At 39.7% G+C, this 17,846-nt stretch overlaps 1 protein-coding gene across 4 annotated transcripts in view; it reads right to left on the bottom strand.

The window, feature by feature from the left end:
- CAPN7 (calpain 7) overlaps positions 1-17,846 on the bottom strand; it is a 47,056-nt gene that overhangs the window by 11,812 nt on the left and 17,398 nt on the right. For 3 of the 4 annotated variants that reach the window (XM_048838735.2, XM_048838734.2, XM_048838738.2), the window contains 9 exons: positions 15,169-15,254; positions 13,926-14,019; positions 11,639-11,785; positions 8,672-8,778; positions 7,120-7,240; positions 6,543-6,687; positions 4,438-4,537; positions 1,317-1,452; positions 622-697 (listed from right to left, as the gene is read on the bottom strand). In XM_048838735.2, the coding sequence (XP_048694692.1) occupies positions 622-697; positions 1,317-1,452; positions 4,438-4,537; positions 6,543-6,687; positions 7,120-7,240; positions 8,672-8,778; positions 11,639-11,785; positions 13,926-14,019; positions 15,169-15,254 (1,012 nt within the window). The remainder of the gene's footprint in view (positions 1-621; positions 698-1,316; positions 1,453-4,437; positions 4,538-6,542; positions 6,688-7,119; positions 7,241-8,671; positions 8,779-11,638; positions 11,786-13,925; positions 14,020-15,168; positions 15,255-17,846) is intronic. The other variant, XM_048838740.2, reaches the window with a different exon arrangement.

Genomic DNA, 17,846 nt, shown 5'->3' with positions numbered 1-17,846 from the left:
TAGACAATGAAAATCGATAGTTAAACACTTCACCCTTAACTCAGTAAAGCACTGAAACATGTGCCTATCTCTAAGTACATCCTTAGGTATAGATTTAAGTGCTTTGCTGAACTGGATCTTTAAATAAAAGGCATTTATCAGCCGGTGCTGAGCACCCACAGCTTCCACTCAATGCAAATAGCCATAAAAAAAAGTTCTACTTTTTGCAGTTTTTTATTCCACAAAAGTAGGGAATGATTGTGCCTTTAGATAATCAGGAGCACATTGTCACCTCCCTTTTAACATTCACTACCCTCTGTCTGTGCAGGCACAGCAGCTGGTTTTACAAGAGAAATAGATATAAAAACGGTGCCTGTTTAAGTGGCAATGGATTTCTGTATATCTGAGGGCAGGACTGAGCCCCTTAGGTCTCTCCACAATGGAAGTAGGCCAAAGTATACATTGAGACTTTATTGGTTGGTCAATCAAAGCTGCAACTGACCACACTGAAGTCTGAGTCCTCCTCCCCCCTTCAGACTTGGGGTTTCCCATTCATGAATGACTCTAACCAGCTTCTTAAAAAAATTAGCAAGTCTTCATCCACTCGTGAGCATCAGTTTGACATCTAAAAAACACACGTACTTGGATAGTAAACTTTTTTCCCATCAGTCTTGTACACGACCATTGTGATGAATTCCCGATTGCGCGCGAAGTCATCCTAAAAAAATATTATTAAAATGAGTAGAACACAGATCCAAAACTACTACTAATGCATTGTGTAATTCAAATTCATATTCCATTGCTGCTTTTTTATTAAAAACGTAGCTTGATTTGGCATTTATATTTACTGAGGTGCCTATTCCAGCTCCCACGGAAGCCAGTAAAGAATTTGCCAAGGACTTCATTGAGAACAGATCAGGCCTCTAGCATATTGCTCTTACGCCTGATTAGGGATGGATTTACTAATGATGGAAAAAATCCTTCTATAGCTGTAACACGTCTACACTACAGCGTGACAGCTTGGAGGAGGAGAAGTAATTTCACGACAAGTTTATTTAAAATATATGAATAAAAAAAACTGTTAGAGAGATTACATACATCTTACCATAATGAACTAATTAAACACCATGATTAGGGCAGAACAGAAGCTGTATGACATACACTTATGTACCATGATCTGAATTCCCCACTACTTCTGCAGTTGAAAAAGACAGTGAGGATCACTAGGATCTAGAGAATCAGACAGACAATCTTGTATCCAGATCTGACTATATTCTCAATTATAATAAATCTGCAGGAAAAATAGTATTATATCAATCAGAAGAATAATTTAATACCTTGTCTGTAATGTGTCTGCTGAGCAGAACCCAGACAGCAGCTCCACCTTGTGGACACTGTACTTCCAGTCTGTACTGTGGATTATTAGCCAGGCTGTAAGCATCTTTCACTGGGCCTTGTTTTGCATCCCAAGTACTAAAAGTAATAAGAAGTTGATGAATAAGATACTAATTCATATTTCTACAAGTAACTGCAAATCCTGCACAGAAGTGATAGTTTTCCTTGAGTAGTAAGTAACAAAAGCTAAATGATTTCCCACTGAAACCTGCATAACTTCTAGCCATAAGCATGACAATGGTTACAAAGCACAGCTATGTGAGAAACACTATCCCTAACACTTTCTTTTACAGATGGCTGTACTGCAGTACAAACACTGAATCGGAACAGCGCTGTGAATAAGACAACCATGCAGAACACACTATAAAAGCTAAAACCATGATTTATTCACACCCACGGGGTAATGAGTTATTGCCATGTATGGCATAAAAGCTGGCATGTGGAAGGGAACCTGTACTTTCTGTAATTGTAGGACTGTTTAAAAGCTATTAAAATATGGTTAGATCCAAAACCTACACACATTGGTCTCTTCCCCTTTTATACACAGAGGGGACTTTTTAGTTTTAATTAGCAGCTCCACCTTTGGACCAGCAGCAGTTTGAATCATAATTTCAAAGCTTTCACACCACCTTGTGTGTTGCCTGGAGGAGGATGCTTGATGTGAAAAACAACAGAAGGGGATTAATGCTTCACTAAAAAGCCTAGAACACTGTACGGATGAACATGGGGATGCAGGCTCTTTTCTTGTCTAGAATTTTCCATTTTACTCAGATGTGATCCATGGAATGCTGCATTATGAACTAGCAAGTCCCAATTATTACTGTTACACCTTTATGGTAATGGCCACTACGTGCCAGGTGCTTTCCTGACAGAGAAGGAACAGTCCCCAACAATAGAAGGACAGCCAGACACTTGGGAAATTGGAAACAATGTTTTTCCTTTCTTTTTTACTTAATATACACATTAAAGAGTCTTGCTGTAGGCAGCACAGTAGAAGTGGGTCTTCAAGACTGAATTAAATGTGGATACAGCAAGAGCCTTTGCAAAAGTTGTACCATGCACACCGAGTGGCACAGAAGGCGGCATGAAGAGGTTTGTGTAAATCTGATACATGGGACAACAGGGTGAGAACACTGGCAAAAGGGGAGGTGGCAACACAAAGTGAGAGGAGTTCAGAGCAGTGAGGAGTGACAGAGTTACACACAGCTTAGAAGGGAGTGACAGGAAGCCAGAATTTGATGTGACAGAGGATGGGGAGCCACCGGAGGGATTTAGGCGGGGGGTGAGGTGATCAAATCAATGGACAAGGAAGATGACTTATGACAGTGAATGCTGAAATGCAGAGTTATGGCTAGGGTCATGGGATGACTCCATCCCAAGTTAATAATTTCAGTGATTTTTTAAAAGTGCAAATATTCTTAATTTATCTGGGAGAGACTGCATTCATTGCACAAGCTACATACTAACATCCCAGGAACATGGGATAAGTAAAAGTAACTGCCCTATTCTTCAAGCACCCTCAGCAGACTACATTAACTCCTCGCTTAATGTTCTATTTATGTTCTTGAAAAATGCTACTTTAATCGAAATGATGTGAAGTGAATCCAATTTCTCCATAAGAGTTAATGTAAATGGGGTGGGTAAGTTCCAGGCAAATTTTTTTAGCTGGACAAAAGATATACACACTGTAAGTTTTAAACAATTTAATACCCTACACAGCAAGGATGATTGTGAAGCTTGGTTGAGGTGGTGAAGTCAGAGGGTGGGATATTTCCCAGGGGATGCCTGACTGTTAAATGATGAACTAGCACTCGGCTGAGCCCTCAAGGGTTAACACATTGTTGTTAATTTGGCCTCACACTCCACAAGGCAGCATGAATGGAGGGAGGGAAGACAGCATGGGGGGGGGTGGGGGAGGAGAAAAGAGAGAGAGAGTGTGAGTGTGGACAGACAGACGTGTGTTTTCCCTTTAAGGATGCTGATGCCACTCTAAGTACACTGCCTTTTTAAGTAGATTAGCAAGTTGAAACAGCAGCTGCTGCCAGCAAGCTCCCTCCGTCCTGAGCCCTGACATGTTTTGCCGCCTGCCCGCCTGCCCCCTCCCCCCCCACACACACACTCTGCGGAGATGGGGTCAGGGGGACACCCTGACATTAGCACCCCTCTTTCTGCCCCCTGCACAGCAAGCAGGAGGCTCCCAGGAGCAGCTCCAAGGCAGAGGACAGGCGCAGGCCATGGCAGTGGGGGGAGGGACAGCTGAACTGCCGGCAATTGATAGCCTGATGGGCAGCTGCTGCACAGAGAACTTAGGGGAACTGATGGGGGGCTGCCGGTCCACCCTGGTTCCAAGCCCCCACCAACTAGCTGCAACGGGCTGCTATTTTTGCAAGCCGTGGACAAAGCAGGCGGCTGCCACACAACGTTATAATGAATACTTGTGGCACCTTAGAGACTAACCAATTTATTTGAGCATGAGCTTTCGTGAGCTACGGCTCACCGATGAAGTGAACTGTAGCTCACGAAAGCTCATGCTCAAATAAATTGGTTAGTCTCTAAGGTGCCACAAGTACTCCTTTTCTTTTTGCGAATACAGACTAACACGGCTGTTACTCTGAAACGTTATAATGGAGCATTGCACAACTTTAAACGAGCATGTTCTCTAATCGATCAGCAACGTAACAACAAAACAACATTAACTGGGATGACATTAAGTGAGGGGTTACTGTATTCAGGGAAAACGTGGATGGAAGATGCAGAAGGCTACAGCAAGTCCAACCGCTCAGCAGTTGGTACTGAGGTCAGTGGAGTTACACTGCATTTATGTGAGTGCAATGAAGAACAGAATCTGGACCATGGTTTTTAAAGTGGGATGTCAGGCTCTGAATGAAGAGACTGGTCTCCACCCAATGCTCATAAATTGCACACTGATGAGGAGAATGGAGAGAAGGAAAATGCCACATCAATATTGTTGTTTTAAACTTCAAATTAATATTTACTAAAATATATACATATATTTGACTATGTTGTAGATCTTAACATTTCAATCTTTTCTGTTGGACCAACCTGTGAATACATGTTGATTCTTTAAAAAGACTTGGGTTCCAGCTCAAATAAATAACATCATAATACTGGCAAAGATCCTCCCAGGCAATCCAGAAAATCCCTATAAAGGAAACACATTTTTCATTGTTTGCTTGTAAAATATCTTTGCTCTACGCATTTTGCAGGACCCTAATTAAACACAAGCTCCAAGGTTTGTATAAAATTCATTCTCGTAAACCTGAATACAAGTGTCCATGCTGTTCACCTTCCCTATCTAAAAACAACCTCCAAAACAGGCCAGTTTGGTAAACCAAGAGAGACTGAAGTTGACCTCTGAGTCACCATCTGGTCACTGTCTCTGCTGATCGGTTAGGCTGCCTTTGCTTTTCCTCAGCAGAAAGAATATTTTGTATTTTTAAGTGATGAGCAAAAGCTGTAATCCTTGTGCCCTCCTAAGAGTGGCAATGTTAATCACTTCTGTGCTGCCCCCTACTTTCTTAGGATTCTGAAAAATTAGATACAATTAATAGGTAACCTCCAGTTTAGGCCATCTAGCTCACTGTTTTCTACCTATTTAACTGAAAGTCCATCAGAGAGGGGACATCACTTGTCCAGCAGAACAAGCTCTTACTCTGAAAGGAAAGTACGCATGGCATTGTTTGAGATCTTTCCCTAGCATTCCACTTAACATTCATTTGGGTGCGCTCTCGCACACTGGAATTTGCTTTATCTTTACAACAGTCACTTGCAATAATTATCCTCTCCCCAGCGTACCCAACTGCAACCACAGCCAAAGCTACTACTACTAAAATCCTGCTCCTTGAACTCTCCATATGATCACAGCACTGTAACACAAGCTGCTAATACAGATTATTTCAGACTTACAGTACAAAGAACATCCAGCCATTGGAACTGTACATTTTGATACCAAGACTAGTCAGATACCAATCCAATCATAAAAAGTAACATCTTTACAAATGTACTTCAGAACCAAGGGATTTAAATCCAAGTACTGTCAAGTGAAGCCAGAGTCAGGATGGAATTACTTTCTGCTAATAAATAACGTTTTTCCACCTAGCTATTTACACCACACTCAACATGGAATCTCAGTGCCTCTGTGTCCATCATTTTGTAAACAATATGACACCAGACTAAAAAAAGGTTAATTAATTACAGTGGGGAGACAAGAGACAACTGTTAGCATAAAGGAAAAAAAAAAACTACATTGTATTTCCAAAGTGGAGCAGCTATTGTAGCATTTGGAAACTGGCTGATCGAGTGGTAGCATTTTGCCTTGCCACATGGGAAGCCCATGCTGATTTCCCTGACACAGTACATTAGTTCTTCCTGGGGGATGATGGAGCAACAAGACAGGCCTGGTATTGCTCAACCAATCTCTCTACATAATTATGTAGTAATCCTCTTGGGCTCAAAGAAATATCTCAGCCACTTATAGTCATCCAGTCAACAAGTGCATGCAACTAAAGACTCGTGTACATTAAAGTGTAGCACAGGGAGAAAATTTTGAAGTCTCCAGTACAGACATCATGGATCTCTTCGGTGTAAGGAAATAAAACATTCCTTACAAGGAGCATATGAACGTGTATTTCTGAATGCAAGGAAAACAGCTAATGAAGTACTGAAGAGTCCACTCATGTACTAGTAAACGGTATTATGAGGTTTCTCAGTATGTGTTCTGAAGTATTAAGGATGGCAAAAACCACATGATTAAAAAAAGGAAAATAGAAGCGAATACTAAGAAATAACCTCTTAAATTTAAAATATATGAAATAACCCACTCTACTTGAAATCTAGTCAATTTTGAAACATAAGTTTAAAGTAATATCAGGTACTTCTTCCCTGCCTTTGCCATTTTTTTGTTACTTTAGACTTGTTTACTGTCCTCCCCCTATTGCTGTGTGAATGACCCACAAAAACAAGGAAACTGACCCCCCTCCACATACTTGCTCTCAATTACTCAAATTGACATAAGATCTTTTTTCCTAATTTTCTAGTGATAGTATCTTCAAATGTTACTTGTAACAAAAGTAAACAAAAAAAAAAAACCCAGTCAAAGAGAAGTATGATTCTTTTTGACTTGACACCATCCTTTTAATTCATTTTACCATTGTCTATTTTTTGAGCTGTTCTTGGATCAAAGTTTAAGTATTTTTGTAGGCCTGGGGTCCAATTTTTCACATCATTTTCACTGTATCTTCCTTTCCAGCGTAAGTGACTCCAGGGATTTTTCAACTGGAGGAATCGAAGCCCCTAGAGAAACAGTAAATTAAAAAAAATCATCTGGTTATCTTGTCAAGATAAGAGTGAACATATTGTTAATCTTACCTACTAGTTTCAGAGTAACAGCCGTGTTAGTCTGTATTCGCAAAAAGAAAAGGAGGACTTGTGGCACCTTAGAGACTAACCAATTTATTTGAGCATGAGCTTTCATGAGCTACAGCTCACTTCATCGGATGCATCTTACCTACTAGGTACACAAACTAAACACTTAAGAAAATACAGTGTTGTTAAGTTTTTTGGAATAACTTGATAAAGCTCTTGAGCAAGATAAAGATTTCAAGCCCCTTCTTTGAGCAAAACTCCACTGTCACTGGACAGTCATGTTTAAATCCACCATCTATTACAATTGATGACAGGTAAGTAAAAAGCACCCAGTACAAAGCTTCTTGTTTTACTGGATACCTTATATTCTCTAATATCCAAAACAGCATATGCATGGGTTGGAACTAAACCCCATTTCTCTCCTTCCTCTTCAGACATCACTCCGGTTGCTGTTGTGATAAGGACATCGCCTTTGTGAAATCTGAGGGGGAAATTAAGGAAGCTTAGTTTAGGTTATTAGCACATGTAAAATGACCAGTGTAACAATATTCTATTTATTGAACACTAAACTCTCTTCTTCCAAATTGTTGTATTGTTAAGACCCAACTTTGCAAACCTGGAGTGTAAGTAATCTTTTCTGAAGGAGACAAATTATTTGTACAAGCTCAATAAAAGAAGGTATAATCGTTACTTTTCAATATTTAAGATCAGGCTCTAGTAGGAAAATTACTGTTGTCATAAAAACAACGTGTCAGATTCAGTCTTACACTGACAATGTCACTTATTAAAGATACTCAGTGAAATAAATCTTCTACCTAACACATTGTACGATCCTTTGATGCTAGTCAATTGCTATATACAACAAACTGAAATTCATACATCTCTGCACTTATGATCTTGGGGGCAAATTTTCTAAGAACCAGAGGGTGAAAAGTACATGCTTCCATATTCCTACATCAGTTTGTGTGCACAAATGCTGGTTTAATGTCAGTGTAGGTCTGTAGTGTCTGAGAATTTAGCCCCCCATGCCTAAATACAGAGAAACAGATTGTAAGAGTGACTGTCAACGTACCGGGAGGTCACAAATCTACTGAAGAAAATGTGAGGTTTTGTGTCAGGTGTACAGTGTTTGCTTGTTTTAATGCTTTGGCCAAGCTGAGATCCTTTCCCATCATGTTGGTGCTCTGCATTTCTTGACAATGAGGAGAAAGTGGTTGGCTAAATTTTCTCAATTTGGGGAGGGGGAAAAAGGAACAACGCCTGCAGCTGGAAAACATAACTAGGCCACACTTATCACAACAGTAGGATTGATACACTAAGTCCCGGGTTAGTATCATGGTCCTGACAGGTACAGAGCACCTCTGTGCTCCTCCACAGGAGATCTATTGCTTGGGCACAGTTAGTAAGGACTCTGGTGGCACCGTTAGAGCAACCTCACCACACCTGTTTCCACTTTGAAGTCAGCTTCATGCTGCATAGCTGGGAAATCCATCCTCCTTTCTCTGGCTCCTGCTTCCTCCTGAATCTAGCCTATGGGAAGATTCTAACCTCCACTCCCCATTTCTCCAGATCTGCCTCCTCCCTCCCACCGCACCATTGGCAGGGAAGAGGGACTATTCTTTTTTTAAAGTTATAGTTCTGCTAGAGATGGGGATCCCGTTCTCCATCTATTAACAGAGCCCCCTTGTTTCTCCATTAGCCTCTGATGTCAAAGCCATTAATAACTCTATTCCTCTAGCTGATTTCAAAGGAGAGCACAGAGAGGGGCTACAAGGATCATATGTGGTAGGACTACAATGCTTGTGTTGAGAGCCAGTGACAAAGACCATCACATTTTTAGTCACTTTCATATCATTAACACATCTGTTTCACTGAAAGCATCTTCTGTCACCAAGGAAGAATAAACGTCTACCTCTGATAGAGCATTCTGAAAGAACTGTCCTTATTGAAAGCCTGATTGTCTGAGTGCATAGCAATCCTCTCTGGTATCCAGCCAGTCAGTGCATGGAGATCAATGTTCTGAAATGCAAGCATATTTGGTCATAAGAGACACATTAAGCTACCTTTAAGTGTATTTTAAAATGCCTTATATAAAATTAGTGTATATTGTACACACAGAGTTATTTTGCACCAGCCTCATAACACTTATGAGAGCAATTTTTCATTAGACTAGGCTGTGCTTAAGCATAAAAAATGATTCTCTCGAACAAGTGGCTTGATAATCCAGAACTGTTCACTGGTATCTTTTTAAAGTACAATCATTAGTGTTTCAAGCTCATGGTTTCAAATGCCCAGCACTCTCAGAGTGAGCTCCCAAAACAAGCCTCTGTCAAAGGTGCACTTTGTGGCAAGACTCAATAGTTTAGCTTTTACTCTAGCTTGTCTCTGTGACATTGCACTCTATATGCTTTTATGAAAATATGCTAATGATTGTGAATATAATGTAACTGGAATACACTCATGCAAAAGGTCTCTTGTAAGCTTACATTACAAAGCTTACAATCTACTGGGTTATCCTATTTGTATAAAGGTATCATTCTTGTATCTGAAACTACAAATATAAAATATAACTCTAAGGTCCTATTGTAATTATGCAAAGTGTGGGCCATTAATGGTGGTTTTGAATCTTGATGGCTCCCATTAACCAGGACAATTGACTATAGATGGCTCTGTTTACTTGCAAGCCTTCCTATGAGTAAGGCCGGGAAGAATGAAGGCTTGGGGTCTCACCGGACATGTGACCACCTCAGCTGGTACTGGAATCCATCTTAAACCTGGTGCTTTTACATTCAGAAGGAGGGGTGGGGACCCAGAGAGACAAAAGATTCCCGCCTTGTGCCAAAGCTATAAAAGTGGGTGGAACAGAATAAAGGGTGCTGCAGTCATGAGAAATCCCCTACCTGCCACCTGAGCTGGAACAAGGACTGTACCAGGGGAAAGGATTAGGCCCAGATTGGAAAGGAGTCTAGTCTGTCAAACAAGCTTATTGGAACATCTCTGAGGGTGAGATTTACCTGTATTCAGTTTCTTAAATATATTAGGCTTAGACTTGCATGTTTTTGTTTTATTTTGCTTGGTAACTTAGTAAGCAATTAATTCCTGGGGGAGCAAACAGCTGTGCATCTCTCTCAGTATTATAGAGAGCGGACAATTTATGAGTTTACACTGTATAAGCTTTATACAGAGTAAAACTGATTTATTTGGGGTTTGGATCCCACTGGGAGCTAGGTGTCTGGGTGCTAGAGTCAGGAGCACTTAAGCTGTTTTCAGTTAAGTCTGCAGCTTTGGGGAGCGTGGTTCAGACCCTGAGTCTGTGGTGGAGCAGACTGGTGTGTCTGGCTCAACAAGGCAGGGTTCTGATGTCCCAGGCTGCCAAGTAAGATGGGCTCAGAGGTAGTCTCAGCACATCAGGTGGCAGTCCCAAAGGGGTTTCTATGACCCAACCCGTCACAGTCTCCAAGACACAACTAGCTTTACATGGTGAAAAGGCCTGAACAATAAAAGCAATTTCAATTTAACTAGCAGTAGTGCACTTTACAAGCATAATACAGGGCTTCACTCCCCCAAAAATACTTAAAACAAAAAGGTCTTTTTTCCTATTCCCTCCCAAATAAGCAGGACTATGAAAGCGCAAAGAAATGCCTCCCAACTTGTCTAAGGACAATACTGACAGATAGGCCTTGGAGAGCAACACATCCGGTGCAGGCATTGGGAAATGCTTCTCTGATTATGCAAAGGAGGAGACATATTGTCAAGAGCCGGAGTTTCTATGTTTAATTGAAAAAATGCTAGAAGTCAAGTTGTTCCTGGTCATGGACAACTTCCCTATTCTCTGAAATTGTGTGTCATGGTAGTGACTTGAACAAACTTAGAAAAATCTACACTATTGTTACTCTCTACACAAGACCAAACTCAACGAGAAATTCCCCGATAACCAACCCAAAAGATCAAAAGAAGATGAGCAACCAAAATAAAAAGCAATGAAGTCTGGTTTTCACGACATCATCAAGCTGTGAACCTTGGTATGAACTGAGAAATATGCTGTGAGAGTTCAAATGTTAGGAAGCATTTCTTCATGTGATTAGAGACCAGTCTGGTTGGCTCAGCAAAATAGGTCCAGTTCTCATTGCAAGTGTTTTGCTTCTCAGATTAAACTTGAGCATTATATAAATGTTGCGGTTGCTAAAGAAACTACTATATGAATACCAAGTTACATAACTATGTATGTTAGTATTATTTGATAGAATAATACTAACTTATACATGTGCCCATTCCCACCATGTGCATAAGAGCCATAAAAGGATTGATGTGCTCCTCCCCTAGCCAATCTCTCAACTTAATAAGGGAGAATGTTTCCTTTACTTATTATACAAATGGCATTAGAGACCAAAAGGGTTATTAGTGTAAGGCATAAAACTATGGTTTTATGAAACATTCAAGAGCCCTAATGAAACTTCTCAAAATAAACACATGTACTTTGCAGGTGTGGGGCGTATTTTTGAAAAGACTTATCCCTGTGTAACTGTACCCACAAGCAGTCTCACTGAAATCCAGTTCCCCCTTTTTGATGGGACTATTCCTCCTGAGTACAGTTAAGTACGTGTGTAAGCATTTGCAAGATCGGGCCCATGGTCTCTAACGTATGCGATCTGGGAGATGCTAAAAACAACTTAATTTATATTTACTAAAATCATCAAAATAACTTTTAAAATCGATATATAAAAATAAACCCAGACAGCAGCATACAAAAAGAAAAGTCATTCCTTTCCTCAAACAATTCATTTAGATCTCTTCACTATTCATTCAAAGGAAAGCTATGTACTATGGGATGATCCTCATGCACATTTTTGCCTCTTGCAAAGAATAATCTCGTACTCACAGAATTGGATCCAGGAAAATCATATCCACCCATAACTTTCATGTAAGCTTTTTCTATCAGGGACACCCACAATTCACTTCTATTGTTGGAATAAGAGCAGAGGAGTTCTCCACTGTGATCTACAGGTAACTGGTCATCTATTATCACCTGAGCAAAAGAAGCGAACAGAAATTATCATAAAGTGATAATTCAAACAAACTTTTCTTAACAGACGAAAATCCTCAGAAGCTCATTCTATTTCATATAGCTGCTTTCAGACTGAGGAAACTAAACATCATTCCCTGACTTAAAAACACAACAATTAATTCATAACAGCAGTGTAGCCTAGTGGATAAAGCACTGAACTGGGACTTGCGAGACCTGGATCCTAGTCTGAGCTCTGCCACTAGCAGGCTGGGTGACCGTGGACAAGGCACTTCACTCTGTGCCTCAGTTTCTCTATCTGTAAGATGGGGATACTAGTATTGACCAACTTTGAAAAGCACTTTGAGATCTACTGATGAAAAGGTCTATACATGAGCTAGGTATTATTATTAAATGTATAGAAAAGTCTAACAAAACCCCCTCACCCAGTCAATCAGAAATATGACTAGTTATTTGTCCAAAGGGAAGAGGTCCTCAGACTTCATCACATCTGTTATCTCCAGTTCCTTCATTCCCGATTGTTTGTAGTTTTGCCTTTTCTTGAAAGAAGCAGCCACATGGTGGTGGTTTTGAAATGATTAAAATCTCTTGTTTTAAATTAGGCAGAACGGTGTGTGAGTTTTTACTCCAAAAAGGGTCTGTAATTGCTTCACAAAGAAAATATCTCAGCTTCACCATGACACTAATCTGTCATTGGTATAGACCATTAATGAAGCACATACTTATGGCCCAACCCCACAAACTTGCACGTGCATAACCTTACTCTCCTGAGTGGCCCCAGTGACTTCAATGGGACTCATTCATGTGAATAAGGATACTTACATGCATGTGTTACCCTAGGAGCACCCAATGCTAACTGGCAAGAGGCTCCCTGCTATGTAAAACTCAGCTGGCTTAGCCTGCTCAACACAGCTGACACACTATAGTTGGCATGATATTTATTTAAGAAGTATCATGTAATATATCACTGGAAAACTAATAACTCACTGACCCTTAATATTCTTGCGTGATGGATGGTTAACCTACAAACACATATACCGAGGTGCTGGAAATGCGTAACTAAAATGTGTTTAAACCAGGCACGCCAGGGAAAGATGATAAACAGTTTTTTCCAGACAAAGGAAAGGAGATGCCACCTCAAGCCAGGTGTGGCCAAGGACAATGGGCTATTCATTTGTATTGGAGATTGCAGAAAGATCATTTGCACTGTAAAAATCACAAGCAGAGGGTGAAGTCAGCACAGTGTCTATGCCAGAAAGCAGGGCGTCTACACTCAGCAAGGGAAAGCAACTTTACCTGGGGATACACTTAAGAATACATTTCAAAGGTTTACTGAACCCATAATTTATCCCTCATCTAAGGAGGCAAAGAAACCAAGTAATCTGAGCTCCATATGCTGGATCCTGGCTAAAGGCCAGGCCAGGCATGCTGGAAGAACAGTGGTGAGACAAAACTTCTTTGAACCAAAGATTCTAGTTTGTTGAGTTTCAGTCTGAGGTGTATTTTTACTTGTTTGTTTGAAACTATTTCTATCCTTATTGCTTATACTTGGCATAATTTAAAACAAATGGAGATAGGAATAAACTTGTTTTACTTGTACCACAAACCAAGTCAGTGTTTTGATTGAAGTGGAGAGTTTGTCCACTTCAGTGAATAAGCTGCTGAGTACTGTCTCTTTAAAGGAGCAGCAAATGTGATAATGTCTTGTGGTGCCACAGTAAGAGGGGCTGAGCACTACAGAGAAAGATGTTTTTGGGGAGAACCTGGATTTGCAAGGGTGTTGATGTCACCCTCCAAGGAATAACCAGGCTGGTGAAACTCAGGGTAAGGCTACTGTGCTACAAAGCACACACCAGCAGCACCCAGGGTTAAAAGGCAGGGGGTGGCAAAACCCCTTACTGCTCTGCGTTGAACCCCAGAGTGTTACAGCATCTTTAGAGGGTCAAGCACCTATACGATATTACACATTATTATGTAACCAGAATGAAATATAGCAAGGTGTTATAATTGCATATGCTTTCCGACAAACGTATATCTAGAATTCTTACTGAGAAATAAAACACACCTTCACAATGAAACAGAATGAACTTTCAAGGTAGTTAGCTTATCCAATAATCATACTACACTCTTTAAAGCTAATTACCTTTCTAGGGACACCATTGATATGAAGTTTCACCATGTACTTTCCACATGGATTATACTCTGGTTCTCCTTTTTTATTCTGAGGGTAAATTATGCTATTAGAAAAAGAAAAAAATTATAAAGTATCTGTGAACAATGTGTTGTATGTATACATACTGTATGATGTTTAAAAAAGTATTACATCAATTTGATCTATTTTTGGAATTTAAAAATGCATGCCACCATCTCAAGTTACTAGAATTTCTGTGTAAATCACAGCATGAGAAATTTAACTAAATTTTCTTGGTTTAATTTATATTTCGAACAAGATCTGTATACCTCATTCTTTCTACAGTCACTCACTCAGTCAGCTAGTCATTCATTGATAATCGAATAAAATAAATGCATGCAACTGTATACTTTACCATTCAAGCAATGTTATACATCTTTCTGAATACATACAATATTTGTATGCATTGCAAATCAAAGACCATGAGTGAAGAAGTTAAGGTTTTAAGAAACCATTGCCCAAAGGATAAGGCAATAAAAAGACAAATGACAGTAGTTTGGGAAAAAAACTGCTAAAAAACTAATTTTGATTAAAACAAAATTTCAAAAAAACCTCTTGGGTCCTGATCCCACAATGGGCTCCATGTGACAGACTGCTAAGCCCATGTGGAGTTCATCATGGGATCGGGACTTTAGTTGATAACATCTCAATTCTACTTAACATCAATGCTGAAGCAAGAGGTAAAAATGTGGCATGTATTGTACAGCAGTTGGCATAGTAAAGAGTGAAAACAAGCGAACAAAGTATGATTAAGGAAGATAAAAGTGAAATAAAAAATCCTCCCAAATGGCCAAATTTTCCAAGCGTGGGTGTCTAAAGTTAAGATCCAAAAACCATATTCAGCATGTACAAAAAGGTGGTTTATTTTCAGAAGTGCTGACCAGCAAAAATTCCAGTGACATCAACAGCCTATTTGAAAATAGGCTCCTAAATTCATATTTGGGCACCCAAACAAAAATGTCCCTAACTTAGGCAGGTAAGCTTGAACATTTTGAACCAAATGTCTACATTTTGACTTTCTACAAAATGTAATATCTCAGGTTTATGTATGTTTATAAGCAAGCTTAACATAAACCTATGTTAAATCATCACATCCATAATATAGCCTTCTATCTGTTATAGCCAATGTTAAAAAGAGACAGGCTTTAAACATGTTGCATAACTGACAAGATTTTAGACAGGAATAGCCATTTACCTTGTAATCAACTTTTTGTTGTACCGTCTCTCGTATGCTGCGCTGATAGCTAGTGATGCCACAAAAGAACAATCCGATACTATTGTCTAGGAGCAAAAAAAGACACTAGTGAAGGTTAAACAGTTAAAAGTTCAATTAGAAGCGCTTCCAACAAATAAAAGGATTTCTGAACCAAGAGAGGCAAAGGTGTTGGATCATATTAAAGAAGTTCTGTATTAAAATCACAAATGAGTTTGATTCCCCATAGTTTAAATTCCAGGGTATTACTAATTAAGAGGTCTCTTGGTTTTTGGTACTGTTTCTCTCCCTCTGTGCGTGAAACTTGCAAGCTGCTAATTGCGTTAGTACATTGTAAGACAGAGTCTGTTCTCAAAGCAATTCGCACAGAGAGAGACTCAAAGCAATACTCTGTAACAACAGAAACAGCACCAGAGACTCCCCGCCCTTTTGTTGTATTAACAGTTGTGATTAAAATAGAGATAGAGGATGTATGTGGATGGATGCTTGGTGTGGATAATAAATGAATGATCAGGGAGGTGCCAGCCTAAGAATCCAGTGTCCATTGGCTGAAGAAGGCGTCAAGTGGAAATAACCAGAGGACCCCCGGAGGGCAGACTGGAATCCATCCAACAGCCTCAAGAATGGGAGAACCAAAGAACAAGATAACATCTAGCAGCACGGAGCCCTCAGGAATGTGCCATCTGCTGATTGATTCAGCAACAGCATGATGAAGCAATTCCCATAGACTGGCATAGGAAGAAATTCCTATAAAAATGGACTCTAAAAAGTGAGAACTTTGGGGTCTGATTCTGCAAACCAACTTCCAGGAGCATCAGATGAGCCTCTGACAAGGCCCTGCTCCCTCCTCATGTCCAGGCCACCTGGTCAGTGGCTTGGCATGAGCAACTCTAAGGCTGGTAACTAGGATAACAACCTTGCAGAACCTGTGTGTGTGTGTTTGTAGGAATGAATGTGTGAATAAATATGAGATTGAATGGAATGTTATAGCTATAACTAACTGCTTACTATGATTCTTTCTGTATTCACAATAAATGTGGTATTTTGCCTTTTCCTCTTTAATAAGATCCTGCTGGTTTTTATTTTATTGGTATAACAAAGGTACTCCCAAAGGGTTGGGAAACCTAAGTTTCCTCAAAACTAAAACCTGATAAACTGAGACAGAAGTAAGGAATTAACTGAATGAGGACCAGAGACAGATGATTCCTAAATGTCCAGTGTGAACAATGGGAAAATCTCTCACTGATTTCAGAGGACTCTGGATCAGGCCCTATGTGGCTTAATATTGGGACAGATTTTATATAGTTTTGCCACAGAAACCCTCCACCATTCTCGGTGATCTGACTTCTGTTTCCATTTAAGTGGCCTAAATTTAAATTTACCTGCACAGAATCTGGTTAATCATTTGTCAGGACCAATTAGTTTTGTCTGACTTCAGATTGCAAATGGAGCAATGACACAGCTATTCGGATTGGTAGAGCAAAAATTGCGAATTACGAAACTCCACCAACCTCAGTGTAAAGTTATATCTTTGGTAGACAAGAAAAATAACTTAAATTGCCACTAATTTTCCTAGCAAGGGTTAAAAAAAACCAAACAGACATCAAATTAAACACACGGTTTAATATTACATATGTTTTAATAAGCAAGTGTGTAATATGCTACTGTTAGGAAACAAAAGGGCAAACCTTACTCCTACTAGTCTTAAACCCATGGAAGCAAGTGGAGATGGAAAGAGATTAAAGCTAGCTGAATGGTGGGCCCTGCCATCTTGTGGCTGGTTGCAGGATAGAACAGTTTAGGTCAGGCTAGACAGTGCAAGCTCTGAAATTCATCTTACTGCTGCTCAAAAAACCCATTGTATGTGCCCCCCCTCGTGGATGGTGCCAAACACAGATTTTTATTTTCACGGTTAACATGTCAGAAGCTAGAGTGCTCTGCCCCTTGTCCAGTTTTACCTCGTGCATCCCACAGCTAACAGATCAATGACTCTTGATTCTTAGAGGTCTGAAGAAGGCAGATACCATGTGTGTCTATAATGGGCTGCTCATAATACATGGCTGCCCAATGTAGTTTAAACTAGATTCCTTTGGATATGGAGATCTGAGGTGTACAATAGGTAGTCCATTCTTACCTATATTTTCCCTCTGTTTATTCTTACACTCATAAGTAAATAAAGTAAGGCTGTCAAACAATTTTAAAAAATTACAATTAATCATGAGATACAAAAACAGTCTTGATCAATCATCGTTTCAGTCGCATTGTTCAGTTCACCTCATATGAGTACTATAGTGCCATCTCTACTGTGAAAGTGCAATAACAAATGTAGATTTTTTTTCTATAACAGCTCTCAAAAACAAAACAATGTAAAACTTTAGAGCCTACAAATCGAAGCATAAAGGGGCATATGAATGCCTTGCAACGCCGGCTACAATAGTGCCATGTGAACATCTGTTCTCACTTTCAGGTGACATTGTAAATAGGAAGTGGGCAGCATTATCTCCTGCAAATGTAAACAAACTTATTTGTCTTAGCGATTGGTTGAACGAGAAATAGGACTGAGTGGACTTGTATGAGGTGAATTGAAAAATACTATTTCTTTTATCTTTTTTACAGTGCAAATATTTGTAATCAAAATAACAAAGTGAGTACTGTACACT

The sequence above is a fragment of the Caretta caretta genome, chromosome 2 (genome assembly GCF_965140235.1).
Source record: "Caretta caretta isolate rCarCar2 chromosome 2, rCarCar1.hap1, whole genome shotgun sequence".
Lineage (NCBI taxonomy): Eukaryota > Metazoa > Chordata > Testudines > Cheloniidae > Caretta > Caretta caretta.
This window is presented reverse-complemented; position numbering and strand designations above follow the sequence as displayed.